This window comes from Theobroma cacao, chromosome 3, assembly GCF_000208745.1.
Source record: "Theobroma cacao cultivar B97-61/B2 chromosome 3, Criollo_cocoa_genome_V2, whole genome shotgun sequence".
Lineage (NCBI taxonomy): Eukaryota > Viridiplantae > Streptophyta > Magnoliopsida > Malvales > Malvaceae > Theobroma > Theobroma cacao.
In genome coordinates, this window is record NC_030852.1 from 24,208,432 (window position 1) to 24,221,813 (window position 13,382).

Genomic DNA, 13,382 nt, shown 5'->3' on the forward strand with positions numbered 1-13,382 from the left:
GAGGAGTAGTAGTAGTAGCAGTAAAATATTCTTCCCATAAAAATATATCTGTTCAAAAGTGCCTTTAAGGTTCCAATGGCATAGGACAGGAAATCCTGAAAATTGGAACAAAAGCCTGTAAAAGTATTTGATTGATTTGGGATCAGATTCTCTCATTTTAAACGCCAAACAAAACCAGTCCGTTCTCTCCTCTTTTCAGGAACTCGAAGTTGGCACATATGCGCAGGTGGTTGGAACGTGGAGCTTGGAGTTGGAGTTCTGTTATATTTGTCGGGACCTCAAATGTCACGTGGCCTATTACCTGCATTTGAGCTTCGGTGCTCATAATATGTCCTAATAATAGATTGGAGGCCTGCATGGGCCAAATAACTTGTTTGTTCATTTTGATTTTTTTCACGGGCCGAAGCTTTTTACTCTTGACATTCTCCAACCCCAAGCTTTTTATTCTTTAGATACTCCAACCCAACCCTGCCAAGTCTGCTTCCTCTTTAATGCCAACAATTTTCCGTTATCACCATTCTCTGAAATCTAATCTAGTACTAAATATCGAAGCGCCTCGAGGTGGGATTTTTTTTGAAGACTGCTGACAATTAAGGTAATTTGGTTACAAAGTTTTTGTATCCAGATCTCAATCCATCAACAATGTTAGGATGCTTCAGGGTTTATTAGCTTACCGCAGCCTTTAACTGAGCTGGATTAAACTATGAAAAACCAAGCTCTGTCCGCCTGTCATGTATCATTAATCCAATTCAATCCAAGTCCAGCTTTCATGCAAGCTTAGAAAATACAGGTTTAAGCTGGGCACGCGATCAATTTGCCAATTTCAAGCTGGACGCAGATTTCGATGTGCTTTATATATATGCATATACATATGTGCAAGCTTAGCAAATACAGGTTTCAGGTGAGCACGCGATAAATTTGCCAATTTCAAGCCAGACGCAGATTTCGATGTGTAAATATATATATATATATATATATATATATATTATTAAAAACTCAACTAAGTTTGATACTTCTAATAAATCCTACTGAATCTTCGCACTATAATGGTAATGTTTTTAGATAATATAGTTTCATGTATAAAACTTATATTCTATAGATTCACGAGCTTTCAAATCAGAGTTCAGATTGATCAATTAAACGAACCTTATTAAACTTAGCTTTGTTTAATTAGCTAACAATTCAACATAACTGTTCCAATATATATATATATATAAAACTCTAAAGCAAGCATCAATCAAACCTCTATCGAGCAAACTGTAAGCAGCTTGGCTCTTATATACCACTCACCAGTAACTGCCTACGAAATAGTACGAAAGAAATTAACTGATGACGTAGAAATGAACTGCAAGGTCTTGCTTGAATCTTTTGGATTTCTAAATATAATTAACCCCAGATCTATGCAAGCAAGTTGAGGAAAGAAGCTTAAAACATATAGTATATACATAAACATTGTCATAATCAGTGGCATAGCACATCACGATCATGTAAAACATCTGGTGTACAAGAAATCAATTCTGATGATGTTGGTCAAGCCTACCTGGTAGTTTCTGGGATACTGGGGGTTCAAGGATGAAGGAGATCTAACAGGCTACAGGAACCAAGAAACGTAATTCAACATAAAAAATCAGCCCTCCATGATTACATATGATGTTGAATTGTTTTTCTATCCTCAACAACTCGGTGTGGAATCAGGGTGTCCTTCAAAATATAATTTTTCAGCATCCAAAACACCCTGAACAAACAAGAATTTTGTAGTCACTATCATAAAGCAGCAGGTAGTTAATTAAATCCATGGGTTTGAAGGTAGAACCTTTATAATCATGATGGCTGCGTCCTTGTTTATGAGCTCATTATACTCATGACAAGCCAGATTCTGAAATAGACAAGACCTATAAATTACTACAGTGGCGAGACAGAAAGTAAACAACTAGGTTCTGAGAATTAACACAAACCTGAACACAATTTGGGCAACCTGAGTCTGAGGAGCAGTGGCAACAAGTTAGAAGTTCCAAAGCAGAACACAAAAGCTCTGTGAAATATGGTTGGATCTGTTACACATTCAGATGTTTCCCTGTTAGAAATTGCCTAAAACTCAAAATTTTATCTCCATAATAATCCAACTGGTTATAAGCTTGCATACAAACTTTCCATTCCGTCAAAAACATATAATTGCTTAATCCCATTGCTGAGCCATCATTTACTGGTCTACAATAATGAAGTTTGAAATTGCCTCTAACATAAAAGAGCATATATCATTAATGTGAAATTTTATGATGGCTATTCAACCTAAATATAATTCACAATAAGTGAAGAGACTCTTAATATATTTAAGTTACTAGGTTACCCCAGATATGGACAACGTGGGATTGATCTTTTATCAGCACTTTAAAAATTCAAAGCTTTTTCAGACTTTCAAAAATAAAACTAGTTCAATTAAAATATCACGAATTCAACAAGCCTCAAAGTCTTTAAACATAGATCCAGACCCTTTTTCAGTAGGACTGTGAAGCAAGAATTAAGAGCTACAAGTACTTACCTGTTTTGAGACACCAGTCCCTCCAGGATGCTGATCATATAATAGAATTCTCTCAGGAAAGAAGCGGGTATCATGAGGATTTGGACACTCTGGGGCCAAGTCAGATAAATTGCATCTGATATACCTATATGTCAGGGCATTATAAAAGGCGTCAGACACAGAACCACCCATGATAATAAGATAAAAGATTAAATAGAGTACCAATGTCTAATGTTTGTTGGTAAAAAAGCCTCAAAAAGGTAAAAAGACTTTTCTGTCCTCAACATGTTTACATGTAAGACTTCTATATTGAAAAGATCCTACATGTAAAATACTTACAATGGCACTACATGTAAAACCGCATGACAGGCAGCATGCAGACCTGCACAGAACGAGTACTTCTTCTCTACTACTGTTTTTATGGACTGTGGAACACTAATCCAAACTGCCTGCATGCATGTGAATCAAGATGAATAAGACATGCTCGTAACCACATACATTATACATATGGCACATCAAGGGATAATGACTTAAAATGATTGTCAAACAACAATTGAAAAAAAAAGCCCCTGAACAGTGTCCATTGATGCAACTAAGCCCCTGTTCTTTCATTGTACCCAAACAAGTCCTTATCCTTTGATTTGTACTCACACAAGCCCTTAACCATAACGGATAGTTAACAGCCATCCAACCCAATGCCAGGTGGCATTTTCTGTCCAGGTGACTTGATGACATGGCTACGTAGCCCATTCCACATTAGCTGCCACATGGTCATGTCAGCTGCCAGGTGGCTGTCATATGCCACATGGACAGAATACCAATTGGCATTAAGCTTGACGATTGTTAATTTTCCATTAGAATTAAGGGTTTGTGTGCTACAAATCAAAAGATAAGGGCTTGTTTGAGTACAATAAAAGAATAAGGGCTTAGTTGCATAAATAGATATAGTTCAGGGGCTTTTTTAGTACTTAAGTCAATAAAAAATGGTTAATAATGCTCCTAATAGAACCTGAGATTCATATGAATATCTAGGCAGCCAAAGATCAACCGTGTCTAAGATTTGGTTGCTTCCTTTGCGAATTCGGCGGAAGCCAAACCATGTAGTTGTTACACTGCAAGTATTTGCCTGAGCTGTCGTTCTTGGGAGCTGGTCCTTTGAGATCCTGGCTGGATAGGCCTGAGGAAAAGCAGGACGAATAGCCGGTTAAGCTTTCAACATTCCAATTTCCAACAGGAGCCATGTTGAAAAGGTAATAAAGAGTGCATGCGATATCCTCAAGCAAATTATGCAGTTTCAATTCATTTCAACTGTACATCACACATGAAACACATTATGTACCTTCAATCATTAAAGATTGACTTTCATTGCTTTTTAGTCTATTTCAATGTTAGTCAAACCAGGTTATAGAGTTCTATCACCAATCCTACACTTGGTCATACAGCTATTTTCAAATTTCCATAACTTAGTGGCAAAGAAAAGTAGGCTTTAACACCAAATTCAGCCATCTTACAAAAGGCAAGTGTAAACATATCAATAAAGTTGATAAAAAGAAAGACATAAGCTCCGAATCAGCTAATTTCCATGTAACATATATTTAATAGCCTGACTTACAATTTTACCACCAATAATATGTATGTCTGTATAATCACGAGTCTTTGTGTAATAGTCCAGTGCAGCTTTTTCGCAATAAGCAATTTTTCTTGACAAATCTAAATCCTTCACCAGATAGGTCCTCCCTTGGTGCATGTAAACAGCACCTTCATATACCTGTGCCATATGAACAATTTATAAAAGAAACCCAAAAAAGACCAAAAAAAAAAAAGAAAAAGGGAGAGAGAAAAAGAAAGAAAGAGAATACAGAATATACATGCAGAGGTAATGAGTAACAACTAATAATCTATTATAAAAGTAAACCACGCCAGTCTCTAACAATTAAGTTCTAAACAATAAGCAGAAGAGGGGGAAAACGAAGAAGTGATACGGCAAAAATTGGAAGAGAAAAATAGACAGTGAATAGAGGAAGAAAACGAAGAGTGGAAACTCAAATCAGAGGGAAAAGGGGAGAAACAGAGAAATCTAGGGAGAGGAAGGAAATGAGGAAAAAGAGAGGGACAATTTTGACAATTTCTTTAACAACAATTCTCAATAGCTAAATTCAACATCAACATAAATTACTGAAGACTGAAAATAAAGTAAGTATGCATAACCAACTTCCTACCCAAGCACCAGGTAAATAAGTCTAATTCATTGAAATAACCTAAACACCTTAAAACATATGTAAATTACAATTGAGACTTAAAATATATACATAATTAATAAACTAAATATCTTAATCCTTTAATTTGTGATCTTGTCGTGCATCAAGAAGTTACACCTGAAAGAAAGCCCTGCTTTCCTCAATCTCTTCAAGGGTTTCATTCAGTTGTGTATCTATGACTACGTATCTCTCTGCCTCTATTGCTCGTATACTGATTGAACGTGAAGGCATTTTCTGAAAGAAAAAATATAAGGAAGTATTTAATTCTTAGGAAGTGAGAAGCAAATAAGCTATCCAACCTAAACAGTTAAATTGTTACCTCGTGCCCAATGTAACTCCATATTTTAGCCAAAGGATCACTTGAATGATCGGAAATTAAGTATCCTCTACTTTTAAGAGCAGTTATGGCACTGTTCAGACCAGACCCAAAATATTTCTCATCATAAAGCAAACTCAACGGGTGTTCAAGAGCTGCACAAACCAGATGCTGTTCAAGCACCTGAATGAATACAGCATCTAAGCACAGATTAGCCAATTTGCTAGAACCTATCAGATAAAGTGATATAGAGGATATCTCCATCATAGAAAACCTAATACCTGCTGGTTTTGAGTGTCAATATGACAACATTCAATTGGACTCCTGAACAATTTCTCAGGGAATTTCATAAAGTACTGATCAAGAGGTCCTTCAAATGCAACATAAACAGCAAGAGATGGCCTTTCTCTTCTGCCAGACCTACCAGCCTGTTGCCATAGGCTATATTCAGAAGAGAAACCCCTCAATTAGAAATTATGAAAATAACACTCATACAGACAGCAGGATGACAAATTTGCACCATACCTTGCAATACTACCAGGAAAACCTAAATGCAGAGTTACATCAATGTGTCCAACATCAATTCCCAATTCAAGTGCATTTGTTGCAGCGATACCACAAAGCTTTCCACCAAAAAAATCACTCTCTATTTTCCTCCGGTCCTGCTCTACGGTCAACAAATATTAAAATATAAAAAATCATGTGTTAAAAGTAGGTTTTGCACATGATTAACTCGTGTTTTCAAACAAAAGGCCCAAAATGTAAACATCCAGTGGTGGCAATACTCCATTAGGCTATTAAGAATGCTAAATGAATGAAAATATCAAAATGAAACGCATTTAATTGGAACAATTAATACAGAAGTGTGCACTAAAAGAACAATTCAGAAAACTAGGAAAACTGTTTAAATAAATTAATAAACTTTCACCAATCTTTAAGGAACCAACAAGGACAAGACTTGAGTAGGATAATAATCTTAGCCTTTAGACAAGAAACCATGTCGCACATCCAAACCAAGACTTCATAATGGTAGGTCATGTTAGACATCCATCATTAAGAAGGTTGAAGGGGTGGAAAAATTTAGGAAACACAAAACAGAATTCACCGAGGCAAGAGGTTGTAACTTAGGCATGTCACTAACACCATAACCAAAATTTATTGACAGTAAATGACAACAAAAACAACTGACCTCAGCAACATAGCCAGCACGATAGGCACTTATGGAATTGACAAGGTGGGGAGCTGTCTCTTCAAGAATTTCGCGCCTAATACAATAATAGATATTCGATATAGTTATACACTGTTTTCTTGCCTAGTATAAATGCTTGAAGAACGACTAGTACAGGCCAGAAATCATGATGTGAGACATACGTATAACATAAAACAAGCTCACAAAGTTTACGAGATCTACAAAAAGCAATACAACGAAGTCCATGCTGAACCATTTCCGCAAAAAGGTATGAAACCTCTGAAATTGGGCTGAAGAGCAAGAAAGATAAAGCTAGTTATGATATGCCAAATGCATAACAACTTAGGACCCCCAAATATCATTCTTTTCAATGAAGAGGAAAGATTATTCTCATCATACCTCAAACTCTTATCTGAAGCATTTCTAGCATCTATGTCATGGTCACTTTTATCCAGCTCCTGTAAGCTAACAGTGTCAGTAGGAATATCATATAAGCTGCTCAAGCACTAGCTCAATAGAAAAGACAACAATATTTACAAAAACACCCACAGTTCTCAGACATAGAGCAGGATTCCAGAGAACAAAAAGCTTTTCAGAAGAAGGACTTCCATCATTTTCAATCAGCTCTAATGTTGACAGATTTGCAAGTTCCTGAAGCATCACAAAAATTATGTTCAAATCCAAAAAAAAACAACTATAAAGGTAACCTACTATAGCAATCCAATGGAATAAATTAAAACACTTGGGAGAGCTACTATAAACCTCAAATCTAAGTGCCAAAATGTGTAAATAGTTAAAATTTTCAATATCCTGAAAATTCAGGCCAGACTATGAGGCAAGCTACATACAAACAAATCCAACAATCTGGCAAAGTAACTCAACTGGAAAATAGTCACCCTTCAATTATGGTGGTTCTTTTTCTGAAAAAGCGGGAAAATAGATATCTGGGAAAGAAGTAGAGGTGGGATGGAGGTCTGAAGCACCACCAGAATACAAAAGTAGAGACACCATCATGACAGAATACACACAGTAATAGAAGCAAAAGCAAATTAAGAGATTACTCAATAGAAATCTTACCATACAGTGCTCGCGAGGATTGGCAGAAGTTGCCGTGGAGAAAACAAAAGAAGGATCGCTGCCATACACTATAGAACCCACCTCACCGAGTCAGGAAAAAACAAAAGGATATGATAATAGGAATTTTCCTAAATCTTACTTAGTACCATGAGAGCAAAGCCTGCAAAGTCTTCTTAGTATAAGGGCAGTATGGCATCCAAAAGCTCCCTTATAAGTATGAGCTTCATCGACCACTACAAAACTTTAAAATAAGAAGATAGAAAGAACTTTGGTGATCACAAGTACAAATGATGAATAGGAATATCACAAACAAAGGCCACAACTTGAATCAAACATTGACTAAAAACAAATAACCAAAGTGAACTAGTCCATAACTAGTAAAAGTAAAGATTGTGTTCTGATGAATCTCACCTAAGATTTGATAGTATTCGACTAAATTGTCTATGTAATGGAAGGATTGACATGTGTAACATATCAGGATTTGTGATCAACTGCAAGCACAATGACAGGGATTTCAGATAAAAGATGGCTAGATAGCCAACTGGGATGGGGAATGGGAAAGCCTATACATTTGTTACAGCTAACACTTTCAATAAAATACCAGTCTAGCATTGTCTCGAAGCCATGTCCTTTCCTTCTGAGAAGTGTCACCATCATATACCCCAATATTTATGCTACAATCAAATCCATTTATTATAGCTAGCAAAGCTCTTAGTTGATCTTGAGCTAAGGCCTGCATCAGAGAACAATTTGTCTAGTAGAGATACTGCTCATGCACAATGATCATAAAATCAAAAGGCCTAACTGCAACAAACCTTTGTGGGAAACAAGTAAAGTGCACATGATGACAAATTATGGGACAATGCCTCCAACACTGGCAGATTATAGCACACAGATTTCCCACTAGATGTCATTGTTGCTACAACAACATTCTTCCCAGAAAGGGAAGCCATTATTGACTCTGCCTGTACAGACAACGAGGGTTCAAACACATGCAAGATCTATTGACTTTAAAAAGATAGAAGTAGAGGAAAGCATCCATACCTGGTGGCTGTACAATTTATTAATTCCAATACTTTGAAGGGCAGATTTTGTATTGTCCGAGAGTTCTTTAGGGATCTCCACATAGGAAGCTTTTCTAGCACCAATATTTTCAACATGAACCATCTGCATCAGTCATACATCGAGTAAAGTGTTAGGAAAATTATTTCAAATAAGATATGCTAAAATGCTAGCATGTTAGGGCCATTAGGTAGTGATGGCATAAGACATGTGCATGATTCCACAGGAGTTTCTGAGAAAATAAATCCAGTATGTTTTTACAGCAGCTTTCCAACTAGTTCCTACAAAATTCAATAGGAGTAAATTTTCTTTCCTAGAACCCAAACTAAGTGTAGAAAAAACCTGTCTATCCAATCCAATGCTCTTTCTGAGATGCTCAACCATTTCTGCTGGTAGCAATTGACTTGTATCCTGCTGAGTGAACAAGGTGTTACAATGATATAGGCCCCTTTGACTTCAAAAGCTGTCTTATAACATTAATAACAAAAAGGTTAAGGAAAGAGCCCACATAGTGAATTCTAAATATGGCCTTCTTTCTTAGCATAAAAGATTTTAAATCCCTAACAAATAATAACCTCTAATGCTTATATAACATATGAGCTAAAGAAACTATGATAGTCAAACAGCATCAATAGAGAAATTATCATATGTAATTTAAGTATTTGGCATACCATTTAACTCCAATATGGCATAGAAATACTATTCCAATAAGTTTAAGGGGAAAATATCTAATGTCTCTTTTTTTTCCTTCTTTTCCTGTATTTATCTTATGCAATGATAAGATTATATCTTCAAAAAGCACCTTAACCATTTACTAAGTAAGATTATACACATACATGACATCGTCTTTTGACTGAATGAGAATTTGAAGCAGAGGACCAGCTTCTCCTCGCCCGTTTTGTTTCATTTCTTTCTGAAACCTTATCACCTTCCTTCCAAAATATGAGCAAATCCTCTAAGGAAAAAGATGTCAGATTCTCATATTTCTGTTTAGACTGCACAAAAGAAAATATAATTATTCAGCAATTCATAATAGAAAAAAGAGTTAAATGCCTACAACTGGCAGCATGCCATAAGGAAAAAAAAACCATCATGCAGGGGTGGTCAAGAAAATGAATTTAGGCCAACCAATAATATGAAACTTCTTCAAGACTATCCCTGAGGAAAATAATGATATTTTCCCATTGAATATGTAAAATGAAAATTGTAGAACTTGTTCCAGTATACCAGTTATGATCTTGAAGCACATAATTTTTGCAAATGATTCATAACTTTTCAATAATAAAATCTAGTCGTTGAAAAAATAACATATACACATATATAAGCTTCCCTTGGCCCAAAATAGAAAATCATGTCATTCATATTATCTGTTCTTTGGGAGCAGCTGACAAAAATCTGAGCCTGGATGGATCAGACTCAGCTCTTGGTTTGGGTTAAGTTGTGAGTTATAATAGGGACGGAAGATAATTTGGAAACGTTTGACAATTAATAAAAACAACAACACTGACTGCCCACAGAAAGTGAGGATAGGGCAAAAGAGCTCATGAAATCACTCCAATAAACAAGTCCTTGTAGAGTTCGAACATCCTAAGAATCAATAGAATCTTGATGTAAAAAAATGTATGCATGCTGTGAAGAAACAATGCAGGATTGGAAGCAGGTAGTTCTACCATTAACAACTTGATAGTCTCCCACAAGCCAGTTTTGAATGAACTTTCCCACTTCTTCATTATGCTAAAGATCTTTGAAAGAGACATGCGACTTTTACCTATGAAGAGGAAAGTTGAACCAGTTCAAAAAATTATACTTGCTTGGAAGCTTAAAAAAATTAACTAAAAAAAGTGGAAGGAAATGTATATATCCTCAATAATACCAGCTCCGAGTTTGTTGTCAACTTTGTCTCCCTCCTTTGTTGAAGTCAGGGTGATAACAAGTGCATCACCAAAATTTTTAGGCTCCATATCATTATTTACAAAAGATACCACCTGAGTAGGCACAATCAAACACTTCACTCAAGCAGATGAAACAGAGAATCTATAAGAGCACTAATTGACAGGTGAAGAACTAAAACTGCTCTTAGAACATTGTCCTAGAAAGTTAAGGGACAACAGATGAATCAAAGGAATTCAATATGGTGAAGTAACGCTATAATTTTCAGCAATCTAACCATCTAGAGAAACCTAAGTGGAAAGGACTTGTGATATAAAAGCAAATATAATGAATATTGCAGTATGCGTTATATCACAAGTCACTAACATACAATGCTCAGAGATAGGCTTATTATCAGCTAGAAACTTAAGCAGGAGGTGTTTATTAGTATCACAGAAAGTAACAAACCTTGGGACAAAGAACAGAAAGACACTCTATGTCCTCCATACAAACGCCAAGCCCAAATTTCCTTAAACGCTCCAGCACTTCCTTCAAACAAGCTGAAGTCATTCTCTCCGTTCGCAGCTGAAGAAACGCGGACAAAATGCTTAAGAAAGCAAACGCCTCCACGATTTTCTTCAACCAAACAGGACACAAACACGAAGCCTGTTCATCACGACTCCGAATTTTGGCCTCACTTAACAACATACATTTCCCTGAATAAGGACTTGACAAACAATTTACCGACCGCAAAACCTCAACAAACTTCTCACAATTCTTTTTCTCAAACAAATCCCCATCAGACGTCCGCAATACATTCCATAAAACGTCATAAGCACGCCCCTCTTTTTTCTCATCCCTATCAATTGTCACTCCTTCTTTTCGTTTACTCTTAAAATAAACATTATTATTATTACTATTATCTTCACAAAAATTTCCTGATTCGTCCCGTAAAGATGAGAATTCTTGCATCATATCAGAGTAAGTAGAATCTGCAAAGCTTGTGGCAGTGCTTGCATTGTTGGAAAAACTAGGGTTTTCAATTCGAGGCTTGTCTTTCTTTGTAAATGGAATCAAAACAAAGAATTCACCGGACTGAATCGGGAGACTGCTCACTTTGCTTTGCAAGTTCAACTTAGTACCCTGAAACAAAACAATTTGGAGGAAAAACATTAAATTAATGTGTTGTGAGAATAAGAAATGTTTGAAATGTTCAATTTTGTTGCTTTTTACCTTGAAAAAAAGGTGGAAATTGGGAGAAGAAGAGGCGGGAGGGAAAGAGAGTTTCAATAGAAGCTTGAGATCGTTAATTGTTTTTTCTGGCGATGTGGTTATGACGGTGGATTCATTGCTCAGTGTTCGGACTTGGATTTCCGTCATTAGTTTCTATTTCCTTCTTTCAAACTTCCAATTTTCATCATCTGGAACAGTTGGAAAGTAAAGGGGTTTTGATTTTCGGGACTTGCGACAATTTTATTTGTATAGATGTATATACAGGGCGGGGCAGGGGCCCTGGCGGGGATTCTGTTTATTTTGACAAATTTTGCATTTAGTCCCTCCACTATAAGAAAATGCTGGATTTAATCCATGTATTATAATTTTATATAAATTAAGTTCTTCTTCTTTAAAAATTTGTTAATTTCAACTCAATTGCTAACACCGTTACAATTTTAACATTAATTAGGCTAATGTGCTGCTTAGTGGAACTTTTCACCCTTTTTATGCTAAATTTATAAACCTAAATTCAAAACTCAACCTTCATTTGCTTCTCTTCTTTCTTATAGTATAAGGATTAAATTCAAAATTTGACCTTTAATTTTTGTGTTATCTTTTCTTTTTCTGGCTTGCAATGCCAAAAGACCAAGAGTGTCATTAGGTAAAATTCAATTGATATGGTGCGACACTCAATTTCAAACATCGAAAGCTATGGGCTTCAAATGACATTCCCGTAGTTCTTTTTTTTTTTTTTTGAAAAATCAACTAGTTGTTGATAAGATTCAATAAAATAAAAAATATATGTAACATCATTTTCTTTATTTTTATTACAATATTGTATTAAGTGATCCTTAAAATACATTTATAATCGATTGATTAAAAACTATGTAATTTTATATTAGTATATAAATTCTTAAAAATGTTTTAAAAATAAATGTAGACATCTAATTTTGTTCGAGATCATTTAATGTGAATTTCAAGGATAATTCAAATTAAGTGATCGTTGATAATTAGTCTAATTTTGTGAATTACCATGAACTTTGTGATTGGATTGTCAAGGACTAAACGGAATCATGAAAACTTCTAATTATTATAAGCTTAGAAATACATCACAAATCAAGAAAATTTAAGCAGTGATTGGTATCAAGGAAATAGGAGAATATTCTTGCAATGTATCCAATTAAATTATAATCAACGAATTTAATGTGATTATAATTCAAAACCAATGCAATTAGATTGCATTGTACTTTATAATGTTGTTTAAAAATATATTTACCCTTCCACTTCAAATAAAATATTAACTATTATCTTTTAAAAAAATTAAAATAAAATATATAATATAAAAAATTATATTAAAAATAAAATATATATAAAATGAAAATAAAATATATGATATTAAAAATACATAAAAAGATAATATTATATAAAAATAATAATAAAAAATATAAATATATTAAACTTAATGTAATTTTGAAAATTGACATTGCAACTAGTAGGTGTCTTTCCGAAGCCTCCAAATTGTGTGAATCAACACCCCATATCCTTATGATGAGAAATCCAAAAGACTTGAATTTAGTGCTTTAGAAATGTTTTTGCTCTTTCAAAGTTGATTATGAAACTGAATTCTAGTCTGAGGCATTTTTAATCCTTGTTTTTTACTATAAAGATCTAATTATAGTTAGAGTTCTTTTCACAAATAGGCCCCAAGTATAAGGCGTTTTTAAAAATAGGCTTTTTCATAATTTTAATTATTTTTAGCCAAAAAAATTAAAATTACGATAAAATTACTTTTAATGAAACCGACTCATATGTTTGGCTTCGTGCCTCAACCAGAATCGTATTAACAGGTCAAGTATGTTTACAAGTTGTATAACTCCT

The 13,382-nt window shown here is 34.8% G+C and overlaps 1 protein-coding gene across 3 annotated transcripts; it reads right to left on the reverse strand.

The window, feature by feature from the left end:
* LOC18604891 (uncharacterized ATP-dependent helicase YprA) lies at positions 1,336-11,755 on the reverse strand. Of its 3 annotated transcripts, none has more exons than XM_007037583.2 (27): positions 11,523-11,755; positions 10,758-11,432; positions 10,294-10,405; positions 10,091-10,188; positions 9,257-9,415; positions 8,763-8,831; positions 8,403-8,525; positions 8,174-8,323; positions 7,960-8,091; positions 7,770-7,849; positions 7,505-7,599; positions 7,359-7,426; positions 6,831-6,932; positions 6,681-6,739; positions 6,464-6,571; positions 6,282-6,357; positions 5,618-5,754; positions 5,374-5,533; positions 5,096-5,275; positions 4,894-5,010; positions 4,131-4,286; positions 3,528-3,695; positions 2,858-2,967; positions 2,540-2,663; positions 1,956-2,051; positions 1,814-1,876; positions 1,336-1,735 (listed from the first exon to the last, which is right to left on the reverse strand). In XM_007037583.2, the coding sequence occupies exons 1-27, from the start codon at positions 11,667-11,669 to the stop codon at positions 1,673-1,675; spliced, it is 3,627 nt and encodes a 1,208-aa protein (XP_007037645.2). In that variant the 5' UTR covers positions 11,670-11,755; the 3' UTR covers positions 1,336-1,672. The 3 variants fall into 3 exon arrangements, with proteins under 3 accessions (XP_007037645.2, XP_017973752.1, XP_017973753.1); XM_018118263.1 differs by having other exon boundaries at positions 8,763-8,834; XM_018118264.1 differs by lacking the exons at positions 1,336-1,735; positions 1,814-1,876 and having other exon boundaries at positions 1,992-2,074; positions 8,763-8,834.

What these genes read in the sequence shown, in the direction of transcription:
- LOC18604891 (XM_018118263.1), bottom strand. Translation starts at nt 11,669, where the DNA reads ATGACGGAAATCCAAGTCCGAACACTGAGCAATGAATCCACCGTCATA. An exon ending in TTTACTTGTTTCCCACAAAG is followed by an intron (nt 8,092 to 8,173) that starts GTTTGTTGCAGT and finishes TCTCTGATGCAG; the next exon opens with GCCTTAGCTCAAGATCAACT. An exon ending in ATCCTCGCGAGCACTGTATG is followed by an intron (nt 6,933 to 7,358) that starts GTAAGATTTCTA and finishes GTGATGCTTCAG; the next exon opens with GAACTTGCAAATCTGTCAAC.